At 38.4% G+C, this 14,861-nt stretch overlaps 1 protein-coding gene across 3 annotated transcripts in view; it reads left to right on the top strand.

The window, feature by feature from the left end:
* Positions 1-14,861, top strand: part of CSMD3 (CUB and Sushi multiple domains 3) — a 695,220-nt gene that overhangs the window by 323,886 nt on the left and 356,473 nt on the right. The window contains exon 7 of one of the 3 annotated variants that reach the window (XM_034422199.2): positions 1,006-1,320. The exons of the other annotated variants lie outside the window; for them this stretch is intronic. Coding sequence (XP_034278090.1) covers positions 1,006-1,320 — 315 coding nt within the window. The remainder of the gene's footprint in view (positions 1-1,005; positions 1,321-14,861) is intronic. 3 annotated transcript variants of the gene reach the window in all.

Below are 14,861 nucleotides of genomic sequence, written 5' to 3'. Positions count from 1 at the left end.
TTAATTTATTTTATTTCTCCACTTTTTTCCACAACAAGAAACTTATGCAGAAACCTTAGCAAGTAAGACTGACCTGAAGTCAACTACTGAGCTTCTGTAGCTGAGGATGGATTTAGTAGTTCTCCCCAATTCTAATCCAGCATTTTAACCATTGTACCATGAAGAAATCCCCAGTGTAATAGTTTAAATGCTATTGAAATGCTGTCTCTGTGATGAATTATTTCTGGTCTCTATATGTCACTTGGTCCCCCTGTCCTCCCCGTCTATTGCACAGCTTCCAGTAAAACATGTCATCTTTAGATAGTCTTGATGGTGGGATTCAGCCAGTTCGCACCTGTTCAGGAGAACCGGTTGTTAACTTTCTAAGCAGTTCAGAGAACCGGTTGTTGGAAGAAATCTTATTTTGTTTTTTTCCACTTTACAGGGCTAATCCTGTAAGGAAGGCAGAAACATTGTGGTGTTGTTTCTAGCCTAATCTTTATTGCCCTGCTTACAGAAACTGCCTCTCTGGTTAACCCTTATTACATTGTAACAGTGAGTGATGTTGAGTTGGCCATGCCCACATGGTCATATGACTACCAAACCACACCTTCCCAGCTGGACATTAGGGCAGGGAACCAGTTGTTAAATTATTTGAATCCCACCACTGGATAGTCTCATTGGTGAACAGTAAAAAGAAAATAAAATAAATAAATTTATTTACAACCTCCTAGTGCTGCTACTCAGTTCTGCATTTTCCCCTTTTCTATCTGGCCTACACATGGAATGCTATGGTCATAGGTACATGATGTTTGTTGATATGTTGCACATATGTTCTCTGAGTATGGCAGATTTTATTTTAAATTGACAGCCACTGAGAGTTGCTAAGTTATCATAAATGTTGTAAAGACAGGTCAATTTTATTTGATTAACTTGATCAAAGAGAAATTTAAAAAAAGGAAAACAATATATACACCATTCCAAAGAAAAAAAAGTTAGCATCTAGTGCTACTATGTATCCCACAGGTTCTTCTTCCACTTTGACCCAAACTGACTTCACTGGTGAGTTAGAGGAACATATTGCGGCTACCGGTGGTGATAATACCTTTGCTAGCACATCTGCTGATGTTACTGTATCCAGTCTTACTGCTATCACCAGCCATAGAGTTTCCGAAGAGCAGCGAGGGCAAGCCGTGAATCTCAGAAACTCAGATCTGGAGCTCACCACTTTCAAGGACTCGCTCTCCCTTCAATCAGCAAATACGCAAATTGCAAGAAGACGGCCAAGAAATGCTGAGCAGATAGAAAGAACTAACTCGCTTGCAGTTGTTACACATAGAGGTATTGGACGTTATTTTACTTGTGTCCATTTAGTCATCAGCAATAGGGGGTGCCGACTGACACTATATATTTATATATTTATATATATTTTCCTGATTCCATTAATGAGAGGGCAGGAGAGGGTCAGTTAGGAAAGTAAAGGGGTGGCGAGAAGATTAGTGTTACAATTTGTGTAGGATATGCAAGGCTTTTTCTTAGAAATGACTGATTCACCATGTTTCGCCCCAGAATTCAGCAAGCGCGGCATACTTGAGTCTTGCAAACTAAAATTAATAGCATTTAGCAATAGCATTTAGACTTATATTGCGCCCCATAAGTGCTTTACAGGTAGTCCTTGCCTTACGTCCACAATTGAGCCCCAAATTTCAGTTGTTAAGGGAGACCTTTGTTAAGTGAGGTTTGCCCCATTTTATGACTTTTCTTGACACAGTTGTTAAGTGAATTACTGCAACTGATAAGTTAATAACCTGGTTGTTAAGTTGAATCTGGCTTCCCCATTGACCTTGCTCATCAGATGTTTGCCAAAAAGGGATCACATGACCCTGAGACACAGCAAAGGTCATAAGTATGAACCAATTGCCAAACATCTGCATTTTGATCACATAGTCATGGGGATGCTGCAAAGGTTCATAACTATGAAAAAATGGCCATAAATCACATTTTTCAGTGCCATTGTAATTTTGAATGGTCACTAAACGAATTGTTGTAAATTGAGGACTATCTGTACAGCACTTTCTGGGCAGTTTACGATGTAAATATCATTTGCATACTGTCCCCAACAAACTTAGTCCTCATTTTAGTGACCTCAGAAGGATCGAAGGCTGAGTCAGCCAAATGCAGATTAATATGCATCTTGGTCATGAATAGGAAATGTAGACATATAAATTCAATAGCCTGTCTGTCTCATACTTCAAGGGCAACTGAAGCATTTCTATCTGTATGGCATCTATTACCTGTTTCCATTGTTTTTCTTTCCTGACCATGAGAATCAATTCACTTTCTGCATGGTTTGTTTTCAAGTGGTTCTCACCCAGCCCCATTTTCATGAAATAATGGCCTCCTCCCACATAATGATACATTTATGTATAAGTATCAACAGAATTATTATTATTATTATTATTATTATTATTATTATTATTATTATTATTATTATTATTATTATTATTAAATATACAATAGTAACAATAATTCAAAAATAACAAATTGTCCTGTGGAAGTTTACAACTATAGCATTAATCATTGCATACTGAAGTAAGCAAAGGACAAGTAATCAATGAGAAGTTTCAAAATGAAAAACTTATTCAAAACAATAATGTTCTTTATTCTAATTGTTATTTTTGCATCATGCAATCCAAATTTAGCATATGAAATAGCTTTGGTAAAATGCTGAAATCTGAACAAAAAAAAAAAAAAGATTCAATGTGATCTAAAAATACACATACGGCTGTCCTTGGAAGATCCTATGATGGCCATGGACAGGGGATCTTTTTATCAGGTTCGCCTGATACACCAGTTGCGTCCCTTTCTGGACCGGGATGCCCTGTGCACGGTCACTCATGCCCTTGTCACGTCATGTCTGGACTACTGTAACTCTCTCTACATGGGGCTCCCCTTGAAGAGCGCTCGGAGGCTCCAACTGGTCCAGAATGCGGCCGCGCGGGGGGTTATGGGGGTGACTTGGTGCACCCACGTAACACCCCTCCTGCGCGAGCTGCACTGGCTCCCAGTGGTCTTCCGAGTGCGATTCAAGGTGTTGGTCACCATCTTTAAAGCGCTCCATGGCTTAGGACCGGGGTATATACGAGACCGCCTGCTGCCAGCAACAGCTCCCACCGGCCAATACGCTCCCACAGAGAGGGGCTCCTTAGGGTGCCGTCGGCCAGATAATGCCGACTGGCGACACCCAGGGGGAGAGCCTTCTCTGTGGGGGCACCAGCCCTCTGGAATGAGCTGCCCCTTGAGATTCGTCTCATCCCCGACTTGCGTACCTTTCGCCGCACCTTGAAGACCCTCTTGTTCCAACAAGCCGGCCTGGCCTAATACGAATTTTAGAATGGGTGTATGTGCATTTTAATTTATGGGCCAAATTTTTATATATTCAATTTTAAATTGTTTTAAATTTTGTATATTTATATGTGTTTTAATATGGTTGTACACCGCCCTGAGTCCTTCGGGAAAAGGGCGGTATAGAAATCTAATAAAAATAACAACATAACATAACATAACATACACACACACACGTGTGTGTGTGCACACATTACATACACACATGTGCGCGCACAAACACACAAACACGTGTGTGTGTGTGTATGTGTATTTGTACACATGCTATTTAAAGCTGTAAGATGCCCTAATTGAAAACAGGAACTAATTAAATCTTATTTAGTTTGTAGCTAAGTATATTAATGTAAAATATAATTGTTTCAACTTATTACTTATTCATTACAGAAATTTTAATTGTTGCTTTTAATGGAAACTCAAACTGCAGTAACAATTAAAATAAATAGGGTGGCATTTAAAAAATGAACAGCTTACAATCACTAGTAAAATAAAAATAGATCCAATTAAAATGTAATGGAAAATGCAGGCCTCTTTGCCAGACAGTTCAAAATAGCTGCTTTATGACTAGGTAACTGTGCTGGGAGACATCATCTCTAAGAAGAACACCTTATATTCTCATAATTGTGAAATGAAAATAGGTACAATTCCATGTACTAAAAAGAAAAATGGGAATTGTGTTTGTGTCTTTTTGGCTTAAGTTTAATATTGGAATATAAGATTGGTCAACCATTAAGTATAGTTTGAAAACACAAAGTATGTTAATTACTGTAATATGGAGGCATTTGTTAGTTTGCAGTTTTCTAGCTTATAGTTTGTCTTACCCAAATTCATAAATGTGCAAGACAAGAAATATTTTAATTATAGTAAAGCATTGGTCAAATATGTTACACAGTTTTGCTTCAGGATTGAATTTGACTTGTTTCTAACTTGTTTCAACAAACCAAGACTTAATGTCACTTCTGGAATTGTGGTACAATTTTACTAAATAAATAAAATGGATTAATTGCTTCCCCTATGTACAGATTTGTTTATGGTAACATAGGTTAGCTCAAAGATAGGATGGCAAGCAAAATATTCTATTTCTTTCTCACTGGATCTGGCCTTACTGCTAATGGATTGACTGATTTGCTTCTACATGCCATACATTTATATGTTTTTTATATACTTTTAATACCAGAAATCATTATATGGCTTCAATATTAGATGCTAATGGAAAGGAGGAAATCATTTTTTAAAAAGATAGGCTACCTTGGTAAGCTATGCAATTATGTCTGTGAATCATTTTAAAATTGTTCCAAATCTGATTTTATTGCAGAAGAAATAACTGGGGGAAATTGTTTTCATTTATCTGAAGGTCTGTGTAGTGGCTTTTTAAAATTGTGCTTCTGCTTATCTTGGTTGGGCTATTTCTATTCTTTATCCTAATTTCCCTTGACCTCCTTTCTTCACAAACCCATTTGTTTCTTGTTGTGTCATGACATAGCCCCACAACCTATGGCTAAATCATGGACAATCCTTTATTTGACTACATTAGATTATTGACAAAGTCATGAACAACTTGTAACTTCTAACCTCACCAGTATGTAAATAATATCAACATAGTCACAACTGTGATCTAAATGGCATGTTATTTAAATATGGGGGAACACCGTGGCAAGACAATAGGGGTGATTAGCCATTATTGTGGGTATGTGTGTGTGTTTGTGTGTGTGTATGTTTTTGTGAGACATGAAGGTTGAAGAATTCAGGATTATGGCAGTGGCAAGTATTTTTTTTCACCATGCAATAAAACAGATATTTTTGCACTTTTTTTTTGCACTTTTTTTTTAAATGCAAGTTTAGCACACCTCTACTTTTTCTTTTCCATTGAAATTTGGAAAGAAACCATGCCACCAATATCCAGTCACATTTGGGTAACAGCTCTTTAAAAAAGCTAAGATGTTAAGGAAAACAAAATGGGTTTGGGGCAGAGGTGGGCAACTATGGCCCTTTTATGACTTGTGGACTTCAATTCCCAGAATTCCTGGGCTAACATGGCTGGCTCAGGAATTCTGGGGAGTCCACAAGTCATAAAAGGGCCATAGTTGCCCACCCCTGGTTTGGGGGATTTGTCCCTGCAGTCTATGGGTTGTTCAGTCTTGTTCAGGGGTGGGGTACAGGGGGTTTGCAGGGGTTCTGGACAACTTCTAGCTAAGATTCTGTGCAGTTCAGAAAACCCCCAAATCCCACTCCTGGCTGGCCCCACCCACCCGTTTCCTCCCCTCCCAGGAGTCCCCACGCAGCCTGTTTTGGATGCAGGTAAGTGCAGGGTGCTTGGGGACACTCAGGGAGGGTGAAACACGGGCCTACCGAAAGTTCTAGGGAGGCCATGTTTGCCCTCCCGGAGGCTCAAGGAAAGCCTCTGGAGCCCGGAGAGGGCAAAAACACCTCCCCCCTCTGCCATGGTGCAGGAGGCTGACTAGGCCACACCCATCATGGCCACATCCACCCAGCAACCAGGCAGAGAACCCCTTGCTAAAATTTTTGAAACCCACCCCTGACCCTGTTTCACAGCTACATAAGGATAGAATACCATCTTAGATGTAGTGGAATGTAGGATCTTGGGGAATGAGAGGAACAGATGCTGTCTAAGAAACAATTGGAGAAACTTCCAATCAAATAATCAATTAGAATAGAGCTGAAAGGGACCTTCAAGGTCTTCTAGCCCAGCCCCCTGCTCAAGCCATTAGACAAGTGGCTGTCCAGTCTCTTCTTCAAAACTCCAGTGATGAAGCACCAGTGGTGGGTTGTTCCTGGTTCGCCCCGGTTCAGGCGAACCAGTAGCGGTGACAGGAAATTCTGCCCGCCCAACCAGACATCATCAAAAATGCTCTGCGCATGCACAGAGTGAGCGCACCCACATGCTACCGATAGCAAACCAGTAGCACCGGGATTTGAAACCCACTACTGTGAAGCACCCACAACTTCTGATGGCCAACTGTTCCACTGGTTAATTGTTCTCACTGTTTGGAAGTTTCTCCTTAATTCTTCTCCTTCATTAGTTTCCATCCATTGTTTCTTGTCCTGCTTAATGGTCAGAGAAAAAAAAACAGAAAGGACCTGCCCTAATCAATCCAGTAGTTAAAAATTGTGGCAGAAAGTTTTGTACTTTCAGAATTGCAAGATTCTGTTAATGGAGCCTTACAATAAAGTAGATTTAACACATTTAGTTCTGTTTTCTATCTGATTTACCTGGGAGACACAATTTATCTAGAAGTAGAATTATGAACTAAAGGAATATTAGGAGTAGAATATGAATTTTAACTGAGTATAATATATGTTGGGGTTTATAGAATGCATGACAAACCTGTGACCTTGAGTTGGGTCATCCTTTGAGACCAAGATAGTGTAGTCTGATTTGACCAGAACAAATATTATTGTCAACATTTGAGAAAAAATATATCACTGGGAGAGTTGCCAGGAAGGCAAGCCAGCTGTGGTTGATTCAGAAGCCATTCAGGCCTGAAGAGTACTTGCTGGAGCCGGCCAGGGAGCAACTGGGCTCGAAGAGTACTTGCTGGAGATAGGCAAAAAGAGTACTTGCTGGAGCCAGCCGGGAACAACTGGGAACAGGAGGGTGGGGCCTGCTGAGTCTGTATAGCCAGCTGGCTAGCAGAAGCTGGTAATGCTGTCTAGAAACCGTTTTACTTGTGTTGTTCACTGCGTGCCAAGCTGAGACGCCAGTAAGGAAATGTGTTTTGCTCACAGTGTGGCCTCTTCTTTTGCTGGCATGGTTTGGAACCATGACAATTACATTTTTGGTTGAACATATTATTTAATTCTTTACTATTAAATTTATTTGCTGCTCATCTCACAATTTAAAGAAACCCTTTTGACCCCAATGCTGGATGGTCCAATGATCATCTCTGGAATATCTTGCCTCCCAATGAGATGTTGGCCCCAAGCCTCCTGTCTTTTCATAAGGGCCCAAAGATGTGGCTGTGCCAGTCAGCTTGGAGCCCAATGGAGGATCAGTGCAGTGGAGGTGGTTCAGGGGTGAAATGCTCCCAGATTGGACTGGATCTCCTGATTCGGTAGCGATTTTTCCCTGTGGTTCAGCAATCCGGTAGCGACTGCCGCCCGGGTGTCATTACTTCCTGGTTTTATTTATTTATTTTATTTTATTATTCATATTCATATTTCTATGCCGCCCACTCTCCGAGGACTCTGGGCGGCTTACACCAAAGACAGTATACAAAATAGCATATTGCCCCCAACAATCTGGGTCCTCATTTTGCCTACTTCAGAAGGATGGAAAGCTGAGTCAACCTTGAGCCGGTGAGATTTCATCTGCTGATCTGCTGAACTAGCAGTCAGCTGAAGTAGCTGCAGTACTGCACTCTAACCACTGCGCCACCACGGAAGTAATTTTTTTTTTACCTTCTGTGCATGAGCAGAAGGTGTGCGGGTACACGGGACGCACGTGCGTGCGCTTCCGAACCGGTAAGGAATGTAAGTAGATTTCATCCCTGAGGTGGTTGACTGAATAATAACAGATCCCACCTCACCCCACTCCGCCCCCACCCTCCCCATGTGTCTTTGTTTTAAGCTTAGATTTCAACATTTTTATTTTAATTAAGATGTAATTATAAGGTGCCCAGCAGTACCCCATTGTAAGATGGCCAAACAATAAATTGTATTTATTTGTTTGTTTGTTTATAATAAATAAATAAATATAAGAGAATTGTGTGTCTTAAAAATATGTATGGCAAATAAACTTCAATAATAATTTAATATTTATTTACCTAATAAGGTAAATAGAAAGACCATGGGTAGACAGAAAAAAAAGTAGAAGAGGGGACAAATTCTGACTTCCCTATTGATTTTGCTTTGTGGAAAGCTGGCAGGGAGGGTCAAAAATCACAACCACACAACTGCAGGGATAGTGCAACTTTGCAAATGAAGCTGGTCTTAATATGAAAATTTCAATTTCACAAGTGCAGTGGGTATTTTTTTTACACATTCTTCAAGTTAGCGGATTTTAGGGTTGTTGATTCCGAAATAGTTTTAGTATAATGCATTCTTTGGACTAACTTGTGGGTACAAACAGACAATGGCTAAACACAATGAGTTTAATAATTTATAGATATTCAGTAAATTGACTTTCAATAATATGTTGTCTAATTTTAGCATTTTGCCAGGATTCTTTGAAAACCAAAAGGTGCTTAAATAAAATTTGGGAAACTCCATAAGTCATAAGCATCTCCCAACAAAAAATAAATGTATTGTTAAAATTGTTTTCCTTTGAGTGAAAAAAAAATATTATTAAAAGTTCTCTTTGTGACCAATTTTGGTGAAGAAAGTCTTCAAGTACTTACTTGGGTACCTGTTCGGTTATGTTTTAAAAGGAAGTATATACCGATAATAAAAGTGCATTAGTAGTCACTTAAAATGAAAATGGTTCAAATTGTATACATTTTGTGTGTCATTAAAATATGCTAATATTCCATAAATTTGTGGCTTCATAAATATTCTCATAACTGTCCAAATTGGGAAAGGGGTGTTAAATGATAAACTTGCAATGCAAGCATCACTTCTATATTTCCATCCAACCTGAAGATGAGAATCAGACTCGTGTGTTGTGACAATGTGACACATGTTTTGTCTGTTTTGTTGTTGCTTCTTTTGTTCTTTGGACCAGATGCCTATGAATATACACTTTTCAGTATTACTGAAGATTACTAAGATTACTGTATTACTAAAATAGAAAGTTTACCAGATATGTGCCACATTGATTTCTAAATTTAAATCCACATCTAACCCCCATACTGTTTATTAATTCCTGCCTATTAAAAGATAGACCAATTAAATATAGCTATAATCTGACTCATCATGTAGAAAGTAATAGAAATAGATTTAAAGTAACTATTCAGAAACTGTTATGCAACCAAAAGGGCAAAAGCATTCTTAAGTCTTGGAATGGAGATAGAGTATTAGTAAGGCTGTTTCTTCCTTACTTATTGGGGTATAATAGGGAGAATTGTAAGGTTTTGTTAATGCAGCATCCCTCAATAAAGTATAAACTGAATCTTCCTGTAGAGTTGGTTCTTAATCTGGTTTACCTTTTAGGGCTAAGACATCAAATACTTTTCAAGATAAATTGAATTTAAACCTTATACGTTAGAAAAATACTCAAGATACCAATAAGCACTATGCAAAAAAATGGATAAATTAAAGACACAATAAAAAAAACCCCAGCAAATAAAGCTGTCCAGTCTTAAAATGCCCACAGATGGAAAGAACCATCCCCTAAAAGGAATAAATTAAATATACTGAAAATGGAAACCACTTTTCACTGGCATGTAAATTGGGTTTCAAACAGGGTTAGAATTGTAATAACCATATTTTAAGGCTTTATGGTTCTTTTAAGGCCTTTGAAATTCTACATTTACTTTGTGATTTTATTGTTGGAAGTTACACTGAATACAATACAAAGAAGTAGACTAGAGCATACATTTGAGCGAGGAAACTAACAAATATAAAGTTTGTAGCAGTAGATGACAAAGATTTATGGGGAGGGCAATCCAGACTTTCAGTGTACCAATGAGAAAGGTACAATTCCTTGCTAAAGAAAAAAGGTTCTTGCAGAATACCTCTCAATTATCTGTGCGGTGAAATTAAGTAGCAATAGCAAAATATGAATATTATTATATGGTTGGTTGGTCAGCCAGCCAGCCTGAGATTTAGGCTGGATTTGGCATTTTTATCTACCTATCAGACCCTTCCCAAGGACCTAGGATAGGCAGATGCTCTTTTGTAATATTAAAGATATTTTCATGGGATGTAGACTGCTTCAAATAAAGCTCCCTTTTGCAATTGATTGAATGTGATTTTGTCAATGCCAATGGTGTTCAAGTGGAGTTGCTCCCAAGGTGCCTATTATTATTTGCACTATCTTTGCTTTCTTTTGCCACAGTTGTTTTATTTTTATTTGCAGGTCTTTGTACTCTGTACTTTTCTTCAGTATTTTCTCTTCTATTCTGTTATCTTCCGGTACTGCCTCATCCATTCTCCAGACATTTTCCTCCTCCTATCTTATTGACAATTGTTAAATCTCGGGTCTAGAATGACTATGACAAAGGCAAGCAAGGGTAGTACCAATAGTAATAAGCATCTTGGGTGCAAACCCAAAACAACCAGAGCACCACTAGAACACTATTGGCATTGACAAATTTGCCATCAGTCAATTGCAGAAGGCGGCATTACTTGGAACAGTTTCCATCCTGCGACAATATTTGTAACACCGTCAAACATCCAGATTTGCCTATCCCTGGTCCTTGGTAAGGACTCAATAGGTAGACAAAACTGTCAAACCCAATCTGAACATCTGGCTGACTGTGTGATGATTAATAATAATAATAATAAAATCTTCAATTCAATTCACAGTCTGGGGCTTGAAAAGTCTTAACAGTTCAATTCCTAACCAAAGATCTAAGAGCTGTTAAGGTAATGTCTGGGTTTATAGGCCAGTGATGGTGAAACGTTTAGGCACAGAATGCCCAAACCGGAAGGCGCGCGCACACCAGAGCGCTGGAAACCTGATGACCAGGTAGCCAGTGTCATGTGTACTTTGGAAACCCAATGACCAGCTGGCCAATGCACATGCATGCTTCAGAAACTTAGCAACCAGCTGGCTGAGCTGGAGTGACTGTGCACATGCCCACAGAGAGGACTCTGCATGCCACCTCTGGCACGCCTGCCATAGGTTCACCATCACAGATATAGGCAGTTCCGAGTAAGGAAGTTTTTTGCAAAGTCACATTTTCAGGTCTGATAAGTTCAAAATTTCCATGTATCTAGGCAACCCTTTGGGTATTGCTCCAAGGTTACCTATTATTATTGGTACAACCATTAGTTTCTTCCTCCACCATCGCTCAACTTCAATTTGCAGATTGTGGTATCTCATTATTTTTTCTAGTTGTTTCTCTTTAATTCATGCATCACCTGGTATTGCAAAATCAATGAACCCAATTTTTTTTCTTTTCCACAACAGTGATGTTAGGCAGGTTGTGGGTCATAAGTCTGTCTGTTGTTGTTGTTGTTGTTGTTGTTGTTGTTGTTGTTGTTGTTGTTGTTCGGTTTATGCTATAAGTTTTCATTATTACTTTTTAGTTACTTTCTTTTTGTATTTATTTATGGTGAAGGATCAAATGTACAGTCACATAAAACCAAGACCTATGTGCATGCTTCAGTCCCCTTATTTCTAAGCCCAAAGATGTGCAAATAATGTTATATTTATTAGCCATCTCCTATTTTTCCAATTATTTTCTACACCCAAAGGAATCAGACCACTTTCTTCCCAACTCTGCTTGTTTATGCCTGTTCTCCCTGCAAAATAATAATGAAAAAAATCTATTCCAAGGTTTCTTAAGAGCTTAAGCATAAGCCTCAAATATCCATAAAATCTTTTTAGCATGGTTGCTCAATTCTCCATTCATATACCTCTGATATTGGAGAAGTGCCCAAGAACAGTTTCATATTATATTTACTGCTCAGACACATTGGACTAAATAAAATGACAATTTTTAAAGAAAAAAAAATCAAAGTTTCTATTTGCATTGTTGTGGGTTGGGTGGCTCTATATATATTGCTATTTTGGAATATTATTTCAAATTTCATAAATCAGAAGTATGTATTCTATTTAATTTGACCAACCATAGCTTGCATTGAATTCAAAAAAATTAGTTACTATTCACTCTCCAAAGCAGAGAATATATTTTTTTATATTGAGTTGCCTATCTTTTGCCAATAAATTGTAAAATTTATCCAGTTCCTTTCATTTCATTCCCAATCCCAGTTTTTCCCCCAGTTCCTTTGACATCTGCTTACCAAACAATTGTGCCTTCTGATATCTGTCAATGACAACTTAGAAAGTTGGAGAGAAATCTAATTCCTCTTTGGACAAAGCCTTCTCTTGAACTTTTGAGATACCTCCATAATCCATCAGTAGCATGAGATAGATGAATAGAATAGAATAGAGTAGAGTAGAGTAGAGTAGAGTAGAGTAGAGTAGAGTAGAGTAGAGTAGAGTAGAGTAGAGTAGAATAGAATAGAATAAAGAGCCTTGGTTGCACAGCAGACTAAAGCACTGTTAAGTAACACCAGCTGCCTGCAATTACTGCAAGTTCAAATCTCACCAGGCTCAAGGTTGACTCAGCCTTCCATCTGGGACTTAGTGGGGGCAATAAGATGACTTTGTATAAAAAAAAGAACACTGCTGGGGGGCGCGTGAAAGCCCTACTAAGCAGGTATATACAAAAGTATGAAGGGTATTGCTTAACGCATTGTAAGCCGCCCTGAGTCTCCGGAAAAGGGTAGCATATAAATCGAACCAATAAATAGAATAGAATAGAATAGAATAGAATAGAAGAGAAGAGAAGAGAAGAGAAGAGAAGAGAAGAGAAGAGAAGAGAAGAGAAGAGAAGAGAAGAGAAGAGTTGGAAGGGAGTAGGACCTCTTTTCCATCTTTGTCAATACTTTTCACCACTAATCCTGTCAATTCGCCAGATACATCCCTGACAAATTGTTAAGTTACTTGGAAAAAAGAATAGTGACAGGTTGAGTAATTATTGCTCTCAGTGCTAGAATTATGCTTAAATCATAACATTTCAAGTTTGGTTTAATTAAGGTAGTTATGTTTTAATCTGGCATTCATTACACTTCAAAAAAAGATCATCAAATGCTTTTGTTTAAATAATAATAGGGACATTGTAGATTGGACTTTCATTGAAATTATTCTTTTCTTACATAGGATATTGTTAGATCTAAAGTGGTTTAGGTCACATTTACATAATCTCTGCATGAGTAAGGCAGGGCAGACTAATTCCAATGCTGGTATGTTATGTGCCAATTAGCATCTCTTGAGTATCTTTGAAAATGTACATCCTTCCAAAGAAAAGAACAATATCTCCTGTTGTAAAAAAAAAAAAAAAAAAACTAAATAAATCATTATTTACATGCTGACAACGGAAAAAAAAAAAGCTAGTTGTTGCATACCACCTCAGGAATAGTGGTTTCTAGTTCTTCTAGTTGCCATACAGAATTGTAGACAAAGAATGTCAATTAAACATAACTGAGTTATTTTAATCAATGAAAAAGTAGCATTTTATTTGGATTCAAACCTGGGCTGTCTGCATGTTAGGCAGTTGTATTAACCACTGAGCCACAAGTTCTCCTCCCTTCATTAACCTGAGCCAAGGGAAAGATTAAGTGTTTTACCGAGATACCTGGTCTACTCCAACATGTGGAAGAGAGCATTCTGCTCTATTTTGCCTTTCAGCTCCAACCCAGGAGCCCTCAAGCAGTTGCATCCACAACAAACCATTTTTATACCAAATATATATTTACATGCAGGCAGCCCAGGTTCAAATCCAAGTAAGGGTAAGGCTGGCTGATGAGAGCTAAGAAGCTTGAAATAGATCTATACCAGTCTCCCTTTATTTCTTTAGTTGTAAAATATATTTGGTATAAAAATGGTTTGTTGTGGATGCAACTGCTTGAGGGCTCCTGGTTGGAGCTGAAAGGCAAAAGAGAGCAGAATGCTCTCTCCCACATGTTGGAGTAGACCAGGTGTCTCGGTAAAACAGCCAGGTTTTTCCTATATAACCAAGGTTAGATCTATAGAATATATAGAAATAGTTCTATATAAGTCTTGCTGGCTGCCAGAATAGTTCTATATAAGAACTTGCTGGCTGCCAGAAAGGAAAAAAGCCCAGAATCGAGTGGATGTGATTCTACTGAGCTAGGGCTGCAGAAAAACCTTGGTTACATAGGAAAAACCTGGCTAGAGGAAAAACACACATAAATCCTACGAAGAAGTAAGAAAATAGATATTGTACCTTTACAGGGAGGATATATGAGATGTGGGTGTGGCTTACTGATGAAGGCTAACGAGCCAGAAATAGATCTATATAAGTCTCTCACCTGGCAGCAAGAACTTGCTGGCTGCCAGAAAAGAAAAAAAGACCAGAATCGAGTGGATGTGATTCTACTGAGCTAGGGCTGCAGAAAAACCTTGGTTACGTAGGAAAAACCTGGCTAGAGGAAAAACACACATAAATCCTACGAAGAAGCAAGAATATATATATATATAAATATTATTTAAAGGTTTGTAAATAAAATTGATTTGCAAGCCATTACAGCAAATTTATTCCCCATTTCTCCCTTTTAAATAAATAAATAAAGCATTGCATAAATCCTTTCCTGACAGAACAATTAATCAGTGGAACAACTTGCCTCCAGAAGTTTTGAATGTTCCAACACTGGAAGTTTTTAAGAAGATGTTGGATAAGCATTTGTCCGAAGTGAAGTAGGGTTTCCTGCCTAAGCAGGGGGTTGGACTAGAAGACCTCCAACTCTGTTATTCTATTCTGTTCTAAATAATATTTGCTTCTTTCAGCTTCTTATAAAGACTTGTTGTCTGGCCATTTGAATGTCTGTTG

This window comes from Pantherophis guttatus, chromosome 3 (assembly GCF_059756535.1).
Source record: "Pantherophis guttatus breed Tessera chromosome 3, ASM5975653v1, whole genome shotgun sequence".
Taxonomy (NCBI): Eukaryota; Metazoa; Chordata; class Lepidosauria; order Squamata; family Colubridae; genus Pantherophis; species Pantherophis guttatus.
The sequence above is the reverse complement of the archived record's forward strand: the minus strand, read 5'-3'. Positions and strand labels throughout refer to the sequence as shown.